The 18,333-nt window shown below is 44.2% G+C and overlaps 2 protein-coding genes across 2 annotated transcripts in view; both read right to left on the reverse strand.

Moving 5' to 3' along the window:
• Positions 1-1,567: 1,567 nt before the first annotated feature.
• On the reverse strand, positions 1,568-14,760 carry dcaf5 (ddb1 and cul4 associated factor 5). The gene is made up of 9 exons (XM_080480028.1): positions 14,290-14,760; positions 11,902-12,045; positions 11,144-11,180; positions 10,837-10,976; positions 10,548-10,677; positions 8,017-8,230; positions 5,843-5,909; positions 4,198-4,325; positions 1,568-3,361 (listed from the first exon to the last, which is right to left on the reverse strand). The coding sequence occupies exons 1-9, from the start codon at positions 14,504-14,506 to the stop codon at positions 2,132-2,134; spliced, it is 2,307 nt and encodes a 768-aa protein (XP_080336154.1). The 5' UTR covers positions 14,507-14,760; the 3' UTR covers positions 1,568-2,131.
• Positions 14,761-17,421: 2,661 nt separating this feature from the next.
• pacs2 (phosphofurin acidic cluster sorting protein 2) overlaps positions 17,422-18,333 on the reverse strand; it is a gene marked incomplete at its 5' end in the record, with an annotated part of 60,513 nt that continues 59,601 nt past the window's right edge. The window contains one exon of the mRNA XM_080480033.1: positions 17,422-17,808. Within this exon, the coding sequence (XP_080336159.1) occupies positions 17,690-17,808 (119 nt within the window). The 3' untranslated portion in view covers positions 17,422-17,689. The remainder of the gene's footprint in view (positions 17,809-18,333) is intronic.

The following is an 18,333-nucleotide window of genomic DNA, read 5'->3' on the forward strand; positions in this document are numbered from 1 at the left end:
AATCTGATTACTGGTTTGGAAATAGTAACGCATTAGATTACTCAATACTGAAAATAAGTGGTCACATTGGAGTAACACATTACTGGCATCACTCTTCAGAGAGACACAGATTTCCTTCTGCAGTTTTTATAACACATCAAATATAAAAGATTTAAAACAGTTTTAGGTCGATTCTAGTTTGAACCAAACATCACCTGCGATTATTCCGTAAATATTGCGAAAGTTTTTACACCTTTGTGAAAAGTTTTTCAAAGTCCTTCCGGATAAAATCCTGCCTTTCTTTTGAATCCAGAGAGAGAATTGTTTCTGCCTTCTTTCTATGTTCAGAGACTCAATCACTGGAGTGTTTTGATTTAAAAGTGTATTTTAGGACACAGAAACACTCTCGGGTTCTTTGCTCACAGGATCTTCTCTTTCCGTCTGTTCCTAAAGTCACGACTGCACTGGGAGAAAAAAAGCCTTCAGGTTCGCGGCTCCACCTTCTTGGAACAAACGACAAAAAAAAACCTTGAAACTCAAAACCTGGTTTCTCTGGACTCTTTTCAAAAGTTGCTTAGCGACTTGGAGACAGACACATCTGTCTGCAGATGTTTTGAATGATGGACTTCATTTTCATTTGTGGGCAACTTATTCTATTATCAAATTTGCATGTTTTTAAATGTATTGACATTTTTCTTACATGTTTTATGTTCCTGGAACCTCAATGTGCTGCTGCTCGTCATGAAAAATACATTTTTCATCTCAACAAGGTTTTCTCTGGTAAAATAAAGGTTAAAAACAAAATACATCTGATGGCAATCTGAAAATACATCCATCATTGATAATATAGATCCAAACAAATCAGTTCTCTTTTGCATCAAGAGTGAAAACATTTTATAACTTCATTGAGTTCGTCATGTAAAATCATGATTTGATGGATGTGGAGGTTTATAATCTGAGGCTTTCATATCGTCAATACATGACTTGTAATGTAAGACGAGTGTTGGGGATCATAAGGCCCCGACTGTTATGCAAGTCGCACTTATTGAGCAATGTGATGACTTTGCTTTGAGTCTCTCAGAGAGCGGGTGTGTCCACCAGCGTCTGTCTTTACTGTAATGTTGTGGAAATCTCTTCTGAGAGACTCGGGAGCTTTCAAAGGTTTAGAAAAAAGAAAGAAAGAAAAAGAAAAAAGGGCGAGAGCGTTTTCTCTCCAGAACCGTTTCCGATGTACATTAATCAAAATGCACTGACAGGAGTCCATTACAAAGGAATGTAGTTACTAGTTACAACGGAAGTGAAAGTAACTGCAGCTGTGATCGTAGCGTCAGCGGAGTAATAATCAGGAGTAAATCCACGAAGATGAATCTGCTTTGTCGACGGCTGATTTAACTCATTTTGGCTGCTCAGGGTTGCAGCTCGCTGAAAAGGCTCCACATTTCCTTCACGCCGGAGTTGAAGCTGCGGCGTTGCCATGGCGACAGTAAGCAGACGATAAATCCAAGATGGAGATCACCTGTTTTTTGGGTGTTGTTTTTTTTTTATAAACGATCGTTTGGCCGGACGAGAAGAGACAAGTCGCTCCGGAGACACTGGAGAGCAAATCATTTTTTTTTAATTGCAGGAAAACAAAAGTGAGTCGTTTTCTCGGTGGATGATGAGACACTGAAGCATCAGCTTATTGATTTACACTCGGTGGGAAGCTGCAGGAATTAAAATGCTGCTAAGCTTTAGTCTTACATCAGACTTTTTTTTTTTTTTTTTTTTCCTTTTCTTCTTTTCTAAGTGTTGCAGTTGGAGAAGCTCCACATCTTTTGTCTGAAGCACGAGAAAGAAACACGGACGCAGCATGAAACTAAACGCACCTCACTGAAAACACTGTCAACTCGTTTCTTTTTCTTTTTTATGTCGTCGGCGGTTTGACCTGAACGACACTCATTTGTTCTCAAACAAAAATGATTTCCACCGTTATTTTTGTGTGTGTGTGTGGGTTGTTTTTTTTTTAAAAGATGCTCGACGTCCTCTGCTCATTAAGTGCAAGTTCATGTGTCACATGACTACAGGCCGAACTGGGGAAAAAAAAGCAGAGTAGAAACCCGAAGATAGAAAAAAAACCCACTTCCTAAATGAAGTCCGTTACAAACTGATGTTTTTATGTCTTCAGCTTCTTCTCTGACGGCGAGGAGCCCGACCCCCCCTCGTCCGATCCCACGTGAGTGCGTTTGAGAGCGGTCTGCGCCGGGCCCTTCTCCCGCTGGCCGTCCTCCTCGGACTCCGAGGACACCGTGGGGTTGTCGCACGAGCGTCCCCCCGCCCGGCGCCGCCTGTTCACCCCGGGGCTAAGACGGGAGTCCCCGCCCTCCGTGCTGTCGGAGCTGTCGGCGCCGGGCTCTGCGGCCGATCCTGCTCCAGTCCTGGACGCGGCGGGACCCCTGTCGCCCTCGGCGGCGGCGCTCTCAGAAGACATGACCGGGCTCAGACACACGAAGTCGGAGGGGCTCAGACATTTGTCCTCCGGCTTGGAGGTCCGCCTGCCGCCGGACGAGGAGGGCGACAGGTCTTCGATGGAGATGGAGGGGTAGCTGCAGGAGTCGATGGCTGAGAACAGAGCCTGCACGGACTCGGGCCGCTCGCCGGCCCGGGACACCACGTGCATGCGGCGCCGCCTCATGACGTTGCGCCGCCTCACGGCGCTGCGCCGCTCCTCATCGTCGCTGCTGGAGCTGGACGTGGACGTGGTCGAGCTGGAGGCCCCGGCGGGGAGCGAGGGCGACGAGGTCGGGCTGGAGAGCGTGGAGTTGTCCCTGGGGCTGGGTGAGCGCGGCCGGGGCATCGGGTCGAGCCAGAACTCGCTGGAGTCCGAGTCCTCGTTCGCCAGGAAGCCGGACTGACCCTGCTGGCGTCTGCTCCGTCTCCGGGGGCGCTCCTCTCCCTCCCCCTCACCCTCCCCCTCGCCCTCCCCCTCCTCCCCTGCCGGCTCCTCCCCTCCGGAGGCGTTGGGCCCGGCCAGTGAGGAGGAGGAGGAGTTTTCGGAGTCGCTGGGGGGCCCGGCGACCGAGGCGGCGGCGGCGGCGGGAGGCGCCGGCGTGGCCCGCGTGGCGCGGCGTCCCCGGGCGTGCAGCTGCATGATGGCCTCCTCGCTCAGGTCGCTGTCCGAGTCCGAGCTCCAGCCTTCGATCTCCCGACGCACCAGCGAGTCAAAGAAGGCCATCATGCGAGGGTCCTCCTGGATGGACTGGCTGACGTAGTCGTGCGACAGGCCGCTGCCGCTGTTCAGCACCAGGCTGATGTACTCCTCGTGGGTGTACAGGCTGCGGGACTTGTCCTCCACGCGACCGTCCAGGTCCCCCAGACTGTCGGGCTGCTGGTAGGGACTCCACACCTGGGGCGGACAGAGGAAGCAGAGGCACTGAAACACGGACGGCGACGCTCCAAGAAGGGTTACGGCTCCTCCTCCCTCCTCTGGAATATTCTCTGACCGCTACAACCTGGAGTCTCCTTCAGGATCACAGATTCCTCTGTGACGTTTACACCTCACCCAGTGGAGACAATGACATTTACATTTTCTTGTATTTGTTCAAAAGCACTTGAATTGTCTGAACCAGCTTGATGTGTCACATAAATCACATGCTTTTGATTGATCAGCCGCAGCTGTCACATTACTGACGTCACGTTTGTGAAATTGGTATTTTTTATAATCATTTGTCATCATTACATCGGTTTAACAGAATAACTTCGCAGCCAAAGTCTTCATTTCCGCCAACAGAAACCCGTAACTACCTCTGAAATCAACAGTAAGGAACTAAAGTTAGATAAATCAAGAGATCATTTACAGTCATACGCTTACGAGAAGCTGTAATTATCAGACCATTTGACACAATCCAGCGGCGCGCTGAACTTGTTTACATTAAAAAAAGAAAAGAAAAAAGCCTAAATCCGGCGTTTTTCTGTTTTATCTGAAGCAAAACACCCGCAACCAACTCCTTTATCAGGCCTTGGAGAAAGCTTCTGCTCTGTAAGATCTCACACAGACAAAACTACGAGTGATAACATGCCAGCAGAGGGAAAAGTCGGATTTCATTCCTCCTGGCTCAGCCAGACGTTTACACCCACTCGTTTGTTCAATGGAGTCATTGGAAATCAATTCCTAACTTAAAGGAACATTTACTTTGGGCTAAACTGACATAAAGACGCAAAGAGAAATGGGTCTGGACTGACCTTGATGACTTTCTCCACCCCGGAGGAGCAGATCATGTAGGTGTGCGGGTTGAAGCGGACCTGGTTCACGATGGAGCGGTGACCCTTCAGCACCATGAACGCACCGTTCACCACACGACCCGGGCCTCCTTTAAAAACACAAAGACGGCCTTTATACCCAAACAGCACCTTTCAGGGAATAAAACCGTTTTAGATGAATAAATAAAAACACAAAATGCTTGAACAGACGACTCACTAAACCTCTGAGAGGAAAAGTTCTGCGAACGTGCAGATTTATATGTTAAATATACAAACATCCAAAGAAGAAGGAGAATATGAAGCTTAATAAAATCAAAAAGTCTAACAGGAGAGCATAAATATGAATTTACGGATTTCTTAAGACAATAAGACAAATTGGTGTATATCAACCTAAAACCATAATAATATATAAACATGCAGTTGAAAAACATTTATTATAATTTTATCAAAAGAAAGAAGATATGAAATAATAACAAATGTTTAAAGGAGGTTAGAGAAACATGCAATGAGCAAGACGCACATATTTATTAACATTGAAGTTGGACTAATGAGGTGATTATGCATTTAAAATGTTAATAACATCAGCTGAGGCGGCATGGTGTCGTAGTGGTTTGCCGTCCAGCCTCACTGCGAGAAGATTCCCGGTTTGAGTTTGCATGTTCTCTGGTCTCCTCTCTGAGGTTAATTGTTTTTTTTCTAAACTGCCCCCAGATTTCCACGTTTACAGACTAAAAGCACTTTTCTGACCTTCCGACCTTGAGAAACTCGTATGAAAGATTCAAAATGAAACAATCCTCTTAAAATTCAGCACATCCGCCTCTGTGGCTTTAAGTCCAGCAGTCGCTGACCTCATTTCTCAAGACCTGTGAAATACAAGACTCCTAACCTCATGATATCCCTTCAGTCTGACACAAAATAGCCACATATTTTCAGCGTGAGTAACTCCGGGGAGAAACGAATCCATAAACGTGTCAAATGGTGCATTCTTGGACTGCTGCATTGTTGGGGGACTTTCCTGGCGGGGTAATCACACACGGAGCTTGTTCACGGTAGGAAAATGTGCGGCGGCCACTTCCAACTTTTCAGCCGTCGCTCCGAATCCTCATCTCGATGGTATCGCAGGCTGAACCTGGCCAGACGCCGCGATGCGAGCGAACACGGAGAGGCAGAGCGAGGCGTCCCGCAGCAGCCCAGAGCCTGGAAAGTCCATCATGTCGGACCGAACCGAGGGGCAAACCGCACTCCTGACATGCTTTTCTGTGGCTGAAATCTGTAACCTGGCAGAACCAACCTTCCCTCCTTTTAAGTCATGGTATGTGTGAGAGTGTGTGTGTGTGTGTGTGTGTGTGTGTGTGTGTGTGTGTGTGTGTGTGTGTGTGTGTGTGTGTGTGTGTGTGTGTGTGTGTGTACGTGTGTGTTCGTGAGCGTCCGCTGCGCAAGGCGTGACGGTCGAATCCGTTCAACGCGGGACAAACGCCAAGTTCCCACATTGTGCTGACTACATGAAAGACGATCCCGCGCCGTGAAGCTGCTCTGCTCCATTTTAGTTTTGAAAGGAAACGTTAAAAAAAAAAAAAAAAAAAAACACAATAAAACACGCCGCCACGAGACAGATCCAATAACTCACCCGCTTCTGGATCCTTGGGGATTTTCCACATGTAGAGGTTGAAGTCGTCCGAGCCAGACAAGATGTACTGAGGAGGAAAGACAAAAGGCATGATTGGATCTGGGAGAGGAACTTTCAAAACAGATAAAACAGTGAATTGGTAAAGAAGAGCCCGGGAGAGCGCCGGACACTCGCTGTAAAACCAGATCGGATCGCGACGTCGCGTAAACAAAGACTGCACACATGCTGCCGCTTAAAGCCGCCGCGGAATAAAAGAGGGACGAGGAGAAGCTCAGGATTCTGTACATCTGGTAACAGAGCAAATCAGATCAAGACGCGACGAGTGGAAGTTCCTTCAAAGACGTCATCTTCATCGTTCTCCTCCTGCTGCAGTTCAACTTTTAGAACCCAGTGGTTCCTCCGATACAGACAAGTTCACTAAACACCGGCATGATTGGGTGATAATGGAAATAAAGAACCTCCACACTCGACTCCCCCGTCGAGGAAATGTAAATAATAATATCAAACTATCTGTCCTTGTTTACGTGTTTTTCTTTTTGTCTTCCATGGATTCACGAAAAAACTTAAAATCCTTGGATGTGTTGAGAAGCTCAGTCAAATAAAATGTATTATTATTAATATTATCACCAAACAGCGGATCGGCAGCGTGTGGAGGTCGTTTAGTTTCATGGAGACAAAGTCACAGACAAACATCAGGCTTCGTGTGTCTCCAGCAGATTTCAGATTTCAACGACAAGCTGGACTTCTACAAACATTCTACAATATTTCCATCCCTTCATGATCTCCTGCTTCTAATTAGCACTTTTTTTATTCACTTGGAACGTCAGTCAGACTTTTTTTTTTTTTTTTTTTTTCACCATCTGGACGTTCGCTTTTGTTACATAATCCACATTCGCTTCTTCTGTTCAACTTGTTGAATATTTCCGTGCCGGTTTTATCAACCGATGACGGAAAAATCTTAACTTCTCCTGTGAACAATCTGCTCGTCTCCGACTGTCCTCTTCTCTTTTCCCTTCCAACCCCGACTGGTTGGTCTCCCGTTAAAACTTCACTCTAAATTCTGAGTGTGGTCGAGGAGTCGGTCGGCAGGCGGAACACCTGGTGCGTTCCGCCGCAGGTTCCCAGAAGACACGTCAAACTGGAATGTTGCACCCAGAACCCCCCCCCATCCCCCCATCCCCCCAGGGCTCTCCATCATTTTCCACCTCCTGCCGACCTGCGCCTCCCTTCTCGCACAGCAACGACAAAAATCCTCCAACGTCTGCGTGACGAAACACCGGAGAGCCGCGAGCTAACCCAAACACGCCGCGGCTTCTCCTAAAATATTTGGCCTAAATAACGACTTTCCAGCTGCACTTGCTCAACTCCTCCAAACCAGACCAGAACTTGCTCCCGGGCTGTGGGGAGATATTTGCCGCATCTCGAGGCTTCAGGTAAAAGTCAAACAAAGTTGCACCACCGCCCCGTTTCCACTGAGTTTTCAAAAAAAGTTGCGTTTTCAGTTGCTCCGAGGACCGTCGTCATGGAAACAAGACACCCGAAACACAGTTAGCGTTTCCCGTTCAGACGTTGTGACGCGAATCTGATCATTTCACTCGATAAGTTCTACAAATCAATGAAATATACTTTGGCACAACTTTTCGCTCTTTACGTGAAGGTTCCTCACTCCCCGTTATTCTCTGAGACCAAATCCAGATTCCAGAACAGATTTGGAAACGATGAATATAAATGAACGTTCTTCACTTTGCGACAGATCCTCTGATTCGCTCCAGGTTTCTCTCCAGCGCTTCTCAAACCACGAGTCAACATGGCAGCGGATTCAAAGCTGCGACCCGATCCGGGGCTTCGCCGGGTCGTTTGTTTAAAGCCTCGCCGAGCTCCACTGACACCCGAGGATAATGTTAACATAATAAACATGGCGGTGGGGTGATGTCACGTCTGAGCAGGACCAACGCGGAGGAGCGGCGGCGGCGGCGGCTGAGAGCTCCTGGTGTTTCCTGAAGATCCTCCGTTTCCAAACGTCCCTCCACTTCCAGTCCTTTAATTCGTCCCACATGGCGGCGGCAACAAATCAGGTTACAACAGCAACAACCTCCGCACTGTTCTACGCTTTCCGCATCTGCTGCTCGTATCAGGAGCGCCGTCGCCCGAATGAAAAGCTCCTGGGCACCGACCTGGTCTTTGTCTCCGGCGAAGCAGCAGCTCTTCATGGTGCAGGAGTTGAAGTAGCCCTGGTTGTCGAACTGGAAGCTGGGCAGGCGGGAGTGCAGCTCGTAGAGGACGGGCGGCAGGCGGCGCCGCAGCGCCAGCAGCTGCGTGCCGGTGCTGTTGAAGCGGACGCTCATGGCGCTCTGCAGAGACATGCTGCCGCCGTAGCGCAGCAGCGAGCTGAGGAGACAATCAATCAATCAATCACAATGTTTTGTTCCATTCAAAAAGTAAACTAAACCAGTGGTCCCAACAGGAAGTAACAAAGAATTTCTACGTCTTTAACACATTTAAGTACATTTTTTTTTAAGCAGGTGCACCTGAGTATCTAATCTACAGGTGAGAAATCTTTTACTCTTTATCTGCTTCTCCTTCCTGGTTTTAACCCATTTGAAGACGACAGAGTCATATTAAAAGGATCAAAACGGCTGATTATTCACACAAGATGAATGATGAGAGATCAAACTACATTAAGAATGAAATCTTTGTTTCTTTAAAAAAAAATTTTAATAAAAAATTCAATAGAATTCATAGTTTTCTAGAAATTCCAGCCAGGATATTAGGTCATCTGTTTGTTTTTATGAATAAAATTAATTCTGAATATGATAGAAAGTGAATCCTGATCCGTTTTAATAATAAAACAGTTCGACAAAAACACTTTAATTGAGCCAAAATGGTTCAAGATGCCTTAAAAAAAAGATTCTGCATCAAGTTCAATGTACAGTGTCAGAGAGAGTATAGTCTGTAGATATAGTTAGAAATATATATGGAAAAACATTAGAGAAGAGTTAAAAAGAAGGAGGGATTAAAGTGAAGCTTCTATCAAGCTGGTGAGTTTGTTTATTTTCTGCTTGTTGTCGTTCTTTCCTTACTTTGTCACATCAAACTGAACACTTTTATTTTTTTGAATGACTTCCTTCCTGTCGCTGTACTTTTAGAAGTAAAAAAATTCACTAGTGTCATCCAAGTCCTCTTTTACACAAGAGTAGGTTTTTTTTTTCCTGTTTCAAGATTTTTAACCAAAAAGAGCAGAAACACACAGTTCACTGGTTTTAACGAGAAAAAAAACTGAAACTTTTTTTTTTATGGTTTCAAAATGAAAACTTGTTTCCCAACTGCTTTTCAGAGATAAAACTCTTGTCTCTGTTCCTGAGAGCTGAACGTTACTCAAACATGTTGTGAAACCGGGTTGCGCCATCACTGCTGTACGTTCAATAACATTTGAACAAAACTTTATTGATCTTTAACGCAAAATTGCTTCAGCAGCTGAACACAAACATATTAATGACAGTCTAGTATCAAATATTCATAATAATAATAAATACCACTAAATTAAGTAAAGCACTGTGTTGTCGTTTGTGAAAAGTCGCTGCTCAAAAATTTAAAAAAAATAAAGTGTGTAAGATGAGGAAACTTCAGGAAACTGATGTACTGTGCAAAGTTTTGTATAGTTTATGTATTTGAAAGCAGAGAATTGGTCATTAAAAAAAAGAAAAACTTTATTTAGGCCAATGAGCAAAAAGTGACGCTATATTCCTCCAAGTTCACACAATTTCAAAGTAAAAGGACGATTAAAATACCTTTTTTTTCCCCTCACAGCATTAGTTAATGTTGACCCACTTTCAGCTGCATTGTCAACTAATTCACTTCTATAAAATATCTACTTTCAAAAACTAATTTCTGTGAAATGTATCTAAATAATATCTAAAAGCTGTACTACGGTGTTCATATTTCGATATAAAAGTGGATTTTTCTTTCTTTAAAAGAATACATATATTGGCTAAAAATAGATCAAAACATTCAGGTCGTGATTCAAATACTACTACGTTTATACTTACTATTACTAAGTATAAACGTGTTACTATGAAAGGTGCAAATTGTATTAAATTATTTGTACTTTGCATTCACACATCACCCCCCAAAATCAGCACGTCTGCATTTTAGAAGAAAAACCTACAAATTCAAACATTTCATCAAACTCGGCTCTGCAGGAAGCCTTTTGTACACTTGGAAGTGTGTGTGTGTGTGTGTGTGTGTGTGTGTGTGTGTGTGTGTGTGTGTGTTTTCATTGCATTGCTGCAAACATTTGCTTGGTTTTGCTCTCAGATGTTCTATTGGCAGGAAACCAGCAGCGTGTGCTCGATGCTGCAGCAGCACCCTCTGGTGGACATAATTTAGAACTGCACAGCACCAGTTTTTAGCACCTTTCCAGTAAATAACTCGACAAAAAAAACCTCTGAATCAGGAAGAAATTATTAAAAATCTTACTTTTGATTTCTTTGAATTTTTATTCACACAGCTTTAAAACCTATCATGACTCTCACTGATAATAAAATAATTTGATGGGGTTACAGTAGCAGGCATGTCTGTGATAAGATTTGACAGTGCAGTTCCCTTAATGACATTAGCATATTATTAATACGCCTGTTTGATAAAGAACTCATCTGCTTTGCAAACTGGATCAGCACACAGAAATGGGAGGGGAAAACCGTCTCACCTGCGCGGCTTCCGGATGTCCCACAGTCCCACGCCCTCCTTGGAGTTGGCGGTGGCGAGCAGCCGCGGCTCCACGGGGTTAAACATGACGCTGTGGAACGCCGAGGGGTAACTGGCCAGACAGAACGGCTCTGCAGGGAGTGCAGAAGAGCGTCAGTAAGTTATCGCAATAAATCCCTCTTTTCTGCAGGTGTTCAGTTTGCCCATGGAGGAATCGGCACATTGGGTGGGACCGAACAGGACCTCCTTGGGTCAATCTGGATCTCGGGCTTGTGATCGGCGGCCCTCACCTCCGTGCGGCGGCTCGCGCGTGTCCCAGATGAGGACGCGGCCGTCGTCGGACGAGCTGGCGAACACGTTGTCGTTGACGGGGCTGACGGACAGACTGTACACGGCGTCGATGTGCAGGAACACGTTGAGGGTTTCCCTCCTGTGGGGAACGACGGCGAGTAAGAGGAGACGCGGCTCCGAGAAATCGTACAGCCAAAATTAATCCCGTCACTCCACTCATCGGGGGTTAAATCTGCAATCTGAGCTCTTGGGAAACATTTTGAACACAACAGAAGTTTTTTTTTGTTTGTTTATTTCTTAACGCACCTCTCCACGTCGTGAAGAAACACCTGCTCGTCGTTTCCTGAAACACAGAAAAAAAAAAAAAAACTGCAGAGACGGACGACGACACCGAGGAAACTTTAATCTCACTTTGACCAATCAGCTCTTCATCATAAACTGGATTAATTCATCGCTGTGTTATATTTAAAGTTTCTTCCAGATCCAGAATATAATCCGGATCTTGTCCAAAACTAACTCGCTGTTCGCATTTTATCTGTTAATCTGCCAAGTTTTTAATTAAAATCCATTTCAGTCCTTTTGTCAGCAGATAAACTAACAAACAGCAACGACAAACATAAAGTTACTGGAGGAAATAAACAAAACAACATCAACAAGCTCACAAGTGGATTTGTTGGCTTTCTCTGCACTCGTGCCCTGAAATGACTTTGTTGTATTCGGCGACATATAAATAAAGTTGAATTGAATTCGTACAGCTGCTGTAAATTTGGGAAAAGAGCACTGTTGAAAAGTTTTAAAGTTCTTAGAATTAAGTTGTTGGTATTTAGTATGTAGAAATATACTTTTAAACCTGTTTTATTATGTTAATGACCTGAAAAAGCAACGTTAACTTAAAAAAAAACAAAAAAACAGTGAGACTGATGGCTCCCCATGTTCTAAATTCAATTCAACTTTATTTATATAGCACCACAGACAACACAGTCTTTTCTAACCCAACAAATCTCCCTCTGCGTCCACCCCCGTGTTTTACCCGTGTACTCCCTGTGTAATTTCTGTGTACTCACCTCCGGAGAAGACCTTCTTGTTGGTGCTGTCGAAGGCGAGGCAGAAGATGTTGGACAGATGCTCGCCCTTCAGCTTCACCGGCTTGGACCGCGCGTGGATGGCTTTCTCCATGTGCCACAGCAGCACACGCCGGTCGTCTCCTCCTGCACACGCACACGCACACGCGCACACACACACACACACACACACACACACACACACACACACACACACACACACACTTTACAGTCATATTCAGCTCTGACAGATCTTCCATCAAATCTCAAATAAACGAAGGATGAACAATTTCTTCTTTAATTCTTGCACGTTCTGTTTCTAATCACATTATTTGTACTCAGTTACAACTGCAGTTACACGGCTTTAATTGTACTGTTAAAGTAAAAAAAAACTAGAACATTACAGTCCAAGAACTTCTCTTAACCAGGATTTCAATACATTTAGATGTAAAAGGTCTGAGTGTAATAATATTTAAATTACTTTTTCCAAAAGTACGAGTCCATGTACGAGTAGTTTTAATAACTGGATTCATCACCTGAGTTTAATTTACCTGAGAAAAATGAAATAAATCGGAAATAAAGTTTAAAAAATAAGTACTATGATTACAGTAACGTGAGTATCAGTAATCCGTTACTTTGACCCTGCACATCCACAGATGAGGTTGGTCCGCCTGCAGTGAGCGAGAACGAGTAGCTCGTGTCGCCTCCACCTGTCCAGGTGAGTCCCGGTCTGACCACCACTGAGCCGCGCGAGAGGCCACATGACGACTCTTAATCCCCCTCGGGACGGAAATAGCTCCGTGGGTTTTCAGAGGGTCGCCATTGTTTGGACCGGACCGAGCGGCCTCGCTCCTCGCACCGTGGCTGGGTGGCGGTGGGCCGGGTCCGGGCTGCTCGCTGGCTCACAACGACGCTGGCGACAAGCTAAGCTAAGTTAGCGTCCGCGAGCTCGAGCAGGGCTCAGCCTCCGCTCTGAAGTTAGCCTCCGGATGGAGGGTTAATAGAAAAACGTTAAGGGAGAATTCTCAGTTTTCTGCACCAAGTATGAAGAAAATACTTTCCTAATAGTGACTGAAGCTTTTAAAATCTGCGAAACCTCTCTTTTCTGTGCGAAGATCGAACACTAATCAAAATAATTCAGACCCTATCGAGTAAAAGTATCAAACATAAGGCAAATCTTAAATTTTTAAAACTTCTTTTCTTCTTCTAATTTGTCAACTGAATGAAGAATAAAGTTGAAATTCAATTTTCAGTGAAGGCTTTAGCACACTCCAGGACACCGTTTCTGTAAACACTGAGAATTTAGGCCCCGTCTACACGAAAATGTTTCAGGTGAAAACGCATCATTTTGATGTTTTAGTTTTAAAAAAAAAAGAATTGCGTTTGCACAACGTTTTGAAAAGATTCTGTGTTTACACGGAAACCGCTAAAATATTGAAAACGATGTAGTTGGCATGCCAGACCACGAGTCGGCAGTGTTGTTTGTTTTCTGTAATGAAGCTACACACACACGTGTGCACGGAGAACAGAACGCTATAAACACTAGCAACGGGAATATACAGATATTTGTTTGGACAGACGACCAAGTTACGATTGTTATTACAGTGACTGTCAAAATAAAACTACTTAAGTCCCAGGAGAACATGGACCGGGAGTCATGACATCACGGAGGAAACGTTGTTGTTATTGTCCATCTACTGAGCATGTGCAGAAGAACTATTTCCGATGGCCGCGGCGTGCATGCGCAGTAGCAGCATCTTAGAAAAGATGCGTTTTGGAAAATCTCCATTTTTTTTCTAAAAGTTGCATTTTCAGGTATGAATTCAAATTGTACTTTTATTTCTGAAGAAGAAAGTTAATTTTACTAGTATGCTGTTTATTTTTACTTTTCACTAAATCAAAGGGGGAAAAAATAGATTTAATGTTGATACTGAAGTAGAATTGATGCAATCAGAAGTACTGTACTCAATTGTTTAGCTGTTTTATGAATACAGAAAACTTTTCAAAGAGAATTATATTTTTTGTAATTTTAAGGTTGTTAAACGTTCATATGATTTAAAAATTACACTTAAGCGTATTATTTTTACCCCAAATTTTAATAATTGAAGACCTAATTTTATGTAACAAAAAGTGGTTGAAATTTCCATAAATTTCAAAGAAAGCACAATAGAAAGTTAAGCAGGACTGCATGTAATAATACTGTAATAATAAAGTAATAAATTGGACAATCTGAGCTGCAATAATTGAGATTATCTTAAATTTCCCTTTAACCGACGAGCTGGAGGCCAACTTCAGGCCGTGTTTCCAGCTGACTGCTTGTTAGCCTGTTAGCCCGTTAGCACGGAGCGGGGGGCTCCAGGAGGAGGGGGGGTCCGTCCTCTGTCAACCTACCCGACACCAGCCATTCCCCGCCGTTGTTGGAGAACTCGATGGCGTTGACGCAGCCGAAATGCCCGAGCATGTCCTTCTTGTAGAGGCTGGTGCAGCCCGCCAGCCGCCGCCTCTGGAAGTCCTCCTTCATGAGCGGCTGCCCGCTCAGCTCCCTGCGGGACAGAAAGCCCACCGTGGAGCGCATACCGCAGCCCTTCAGCTCCTTCAGCTCCTTCATCTTCACCGAAACAACGACCGACGGCCCGGCCCGCCGCGCTCCGCCTCACCGCCGCAGCCCGGACATGTGCTGCTGTCGTGGGGTGGAAGAGGCGCACGGTGCCGGCTCTACATCATGGAGGAGCCCCGCTGTTTCTGCTGCTACTGTCTCCCACCCTCCTCTGTCTGCTCGGCGATCCCAGCAGCGGCTTCCTGCTCCGGCTGCTCCGGCGGAGGATCTGTCTCTCCCCCCGGCTGTCACCACTTCCTCCCAGTAATCCTGGTGCCTCACCCGGAGCTCGTTTCTCCCACAGCGGGGGAGAGCACCTGAACTCACCACAGCTGGAATCTCACTTTAAGAACAAAAACAAAGAACAAAGAAACTTTTTTTTTTTTTAATTGAATTACATTTTTTTTTAAATACATAACAAATATTAAATCAATTAATTAAAAACAACGTGTTTTTACACGTCTAACTAAACAAAATTAAGCTTTTTAATACTTAACTCAAAATCAAATAAAATACATAAAACCTTCACACTGAGATAACACAACTCAGTTACATTTATACTTTTTCTCAACATTTAAAATGTATTTTAAGTATATTTAGTAGCATTTATTCAATTTCCTAATTACACATTATTTTTTTGTGGTTTTATGAATTTTCCAGCAACATAAATCTCATCAAAAGTTCAGATTTTCCAATATTAACTAAAACTTTATCTAAAAAAATGTTTTTACAAATTTTTGTCATCATTTTAACATTTTGTCAGGTTTTCTTTATATCCTTATTTGAATTTTCTAATTTTCACAGAATAATCTAGTATATCCCAGTTTTTACTTGATCAACTTTAGGTGTTTATTGCCTAATAATAATAATAACTTTACAAATAATTTACAAGGTAAATATCTGACAATTACTTTTTTGGGCATTTCTCTTCGTTCGTTATAGATATCAGATTTTTTTTGCTGTTAGATATTTCTTGTTTGGAGTCCCCTGCTGATCAAGTAAAGTTCGCAATGGACATTTCAAAATAAAGTAAAATAAAATTCATCCTCTTTCACTTTACGAGATTTATAAAAAGATAAAAGATCAAGAAAATGACCTCAAACTGATGGAAACAAAAGAAAACGAGCACCTTGTAGTGTGTATAGTAGTTTTATTACTCCCAGTTTTCTGGGGGGGGGGGATTACAGTGGTAGTCTTTAGGGAACTTTCGCTTTCAACGAGCCTTTTTCTGAGACGACATGAAAACAGAAACATCTAAAACATTTAGAGAACGAAACGCGTCGTGTCGTGGGATTCAGTGTCGTGTTCACGCCCTCTGATGGCCGCCGCCGCCGCCGCCGCCGCCGTCCACCAGCTCAGTTTGTGTTTGGAGCAGAAGCAGCACCATTTTCAGCCGAGGCGGGACATTTAACTTACATTGATTTGTCAAAATTAAGCAATTTAGGCACTTATTAAGAAATTGGCAGAGATTACAATGAAATTTTAGAAGCAAAAAAAAAATAATTTGATTTTTTTTTTCTCTAAAGATTATTTCACTTAGTCAACTAAAGATGGTGCGAAATCTACAGACGGACGCCACAGACACTTTCTAAACTCGCAGCTAAAATCTAGTCCCAACACGGTGTACTGTGACGTTCGTGGTTCGGATCAGAAACGTCCCGCAGGTTCTCCAACACGCGGAACCTAGAACAGACCCACATTTCAAAAGTGCTTTACACGAAGTTACCTCCCCATACATTCACCTCGACGTTATAACACCACACAGGTAACAAGGAGCTGCGGTTAATTCAGGATTTGCTTTGGCAAAAGTAACATTTGTTTGAGCAAAGAAAAATAAAAAAACAATAAATGGAGTGCATGAGAGAGGAGCTTCAGGGGGAAGAAGAGTTCACTCTGAAATCTGAACATCTCGTGTGCAAAGTTTGAAGAAACTTTCACTCTAGGTCTATTTATTCACCTAATGTGTGGGATATTGCCGACTTCTGGAATTAAAATGAAAGAGAAATGCTCCCTCCAGATGAAGCCTCGTTCTCCCTCTTGAGATAAACTATTAGAAAACCGTCATTTGTCGTATTTAAAGGTTTGTCTCTGCGCGGTGCGTTCAGGGTCAGTGATGAGCGTCGGTCATCTGCGTTCTCTAAGTGCATACTCATAAAACTGAGGGGGACAAAAACTACTTGAAGATTAAAAATGTTGAACCAGTTGAATTTACTGGAAACTTAACTTACATCAGTCAAGATGGGAAGAGTCGGACTAAAACACTGCGGAGAGTTGAAATGTCTTGCTGATTTTTAAAGTTTCTAATTTTTGTTCGCATTAAATTTGATGAGATTAGAGGGATTATTTCCCTCTTGTTTTCTCTCCAGTCGTCTTTCACATCTAATTCAAAGCCGAGTTGTTTCCACCGCTTCTGGAGGAAAAGTCTCTTGTAACAGTGAAGTGAACAAACGTGACGACGCGCCCGGCGATGGAGGTCGGGCTTTGTGAGTCTCTTCCACCCTGGAGTCCGTCCATCAGGAGGACAAGTTACACAAGAGTGAGAACCACAGCTTCTTCTCAACCGGAGTTCACCTAATGGGAAAAAATCACATTCACACAGTTTTCAGTCCGACTTCTTCTTCTTCTTCTTCTTCTTGTGAGGCCTTTTTTTTCTTTTCTTCTCCTCGTGAGCTGAAAGACGGTAACAGTCTCGAAAGCTGAGGATTCAACGATTCCTCAGCTTAGTTAGAAAAACCCCGGCGTCACTTTTTTTCCACTTCAATACAAGGCGGCTGCTCTTCTGTCTTTCATATATATATATATTTATATATTTACTCTTCGTTCATTGTGCTGGCCGAATGCTTCAAACCCACCGAATAAAAACGGAAACATGACGGCACTCGTTCAGTTAAATCTCTGGTTATTACCGCTCTTTTTTTCTCTTTTTTACCTCAAAAGTCTATAAAACATCAGCAGGATTTTACAAAGCCGAGTAAAGAAATATTCTCTGGACAGGCTCGTCTTCGAGACTTTTTGACTTAAATACAAAATTAAAAAACAAAACAAAAACAAACAGGCGAGGGATTAAATACGTGGAGGAGAGCGGGAGTTTTAAATTAAGACGGCAGAATTGAGAGAAGTGTGTGGAGGAAGAGGAAGAGGAGGAGGAGGAGGAGGACGAGGAGGAGGTGGAGGAGGAGGAGGAGTCTCTGAGCATTAGTACGGTCCCTTCGTGTGTCCGAAGATGCCGATGGGGAAGTGTTTGACGTGCGAGGACCACTGAGCCGCCAGCTGGAAAAACTTGACGTCGTTCCACTCCACGCCGTCGATCAGCACTGAGGAGGAGGAGGAGGAGGAAGAGGAGGAGGAAGAATGAGACAAACCACAGACACTCAGCTCAAGCTACGTCGTGCAGACTCCCATAAGAACGAAAACAAAAGTTAGGCTGTGACGTCAGCCAGCTGCGAAAAAAAAATTATTATTTTATTTTTTAGCTTTTTCAGCAGGAGAATTGACTTGCAGACCACGCCCCTCACGACAGACCACGCCCCTCGCGGCAGGCCACGCCTCCTCACGGCAGCCACGCTTCTGTGAAGCGGAGTTTTAACTTTTCAACTACCCGGCTTATTTCTCGCTGAACTGCTTCAGTCATAAAAAGAGAAAATTGGGTGTCCAAGCCGCAAAGTTGGTCTGGTTATCGGAGTTACGTGATGCCCCTGAACGCATCACCCAGGGTTGTCGTCTCCTGCAGTTAAAACCGGACCAACATGGCGGCTTGGACACAGACTCTTTCTGGAAACATTTCAAGCGAGAAATAAGCTGTGAGGGTTAAAACGCCGCTTCACAGACGTGTCCTGCAG

The sequence above is a fragment of the Lipophrys pholis genome (assembly GCF_963383615.2).
Source record: "Lipophrys pholis genome assembly, chromosome: 14".
Classification (NCBI taxonomy): Eukaryota; Metazoa; Chordata; class Actinopteri; order Blenniiformes; family Blenniidae; genus Lipophrys; species Lipophrys pholis.

Excerpts from the sequence above, each read along its gene's own strand:
- dcaf5 (XM_080480028.1), bottom strand. The coding sequence starts at position 14,506 with ATGAAGGAGCTGAAGGAGCTGAAGGGCTGCGGTATGCGCTCCACGGTG. Across the intron at positions 5,910-8,016 it reads TCGCCGGAGACAAAGACCAG|TACATCTTGTCTGGCTCGGA; the intron begins GTCGGTGCCCAG and ends TTTCCTCCTCAG. Across the intron at positions 3,362-4,197 it reads GGGTGGAGAAAGTCATCAAG|GTGTGGAGTCCCTACCAGCA; the intron begins GTCAGTCCAGAC and ends TGTCCGCCCCAG.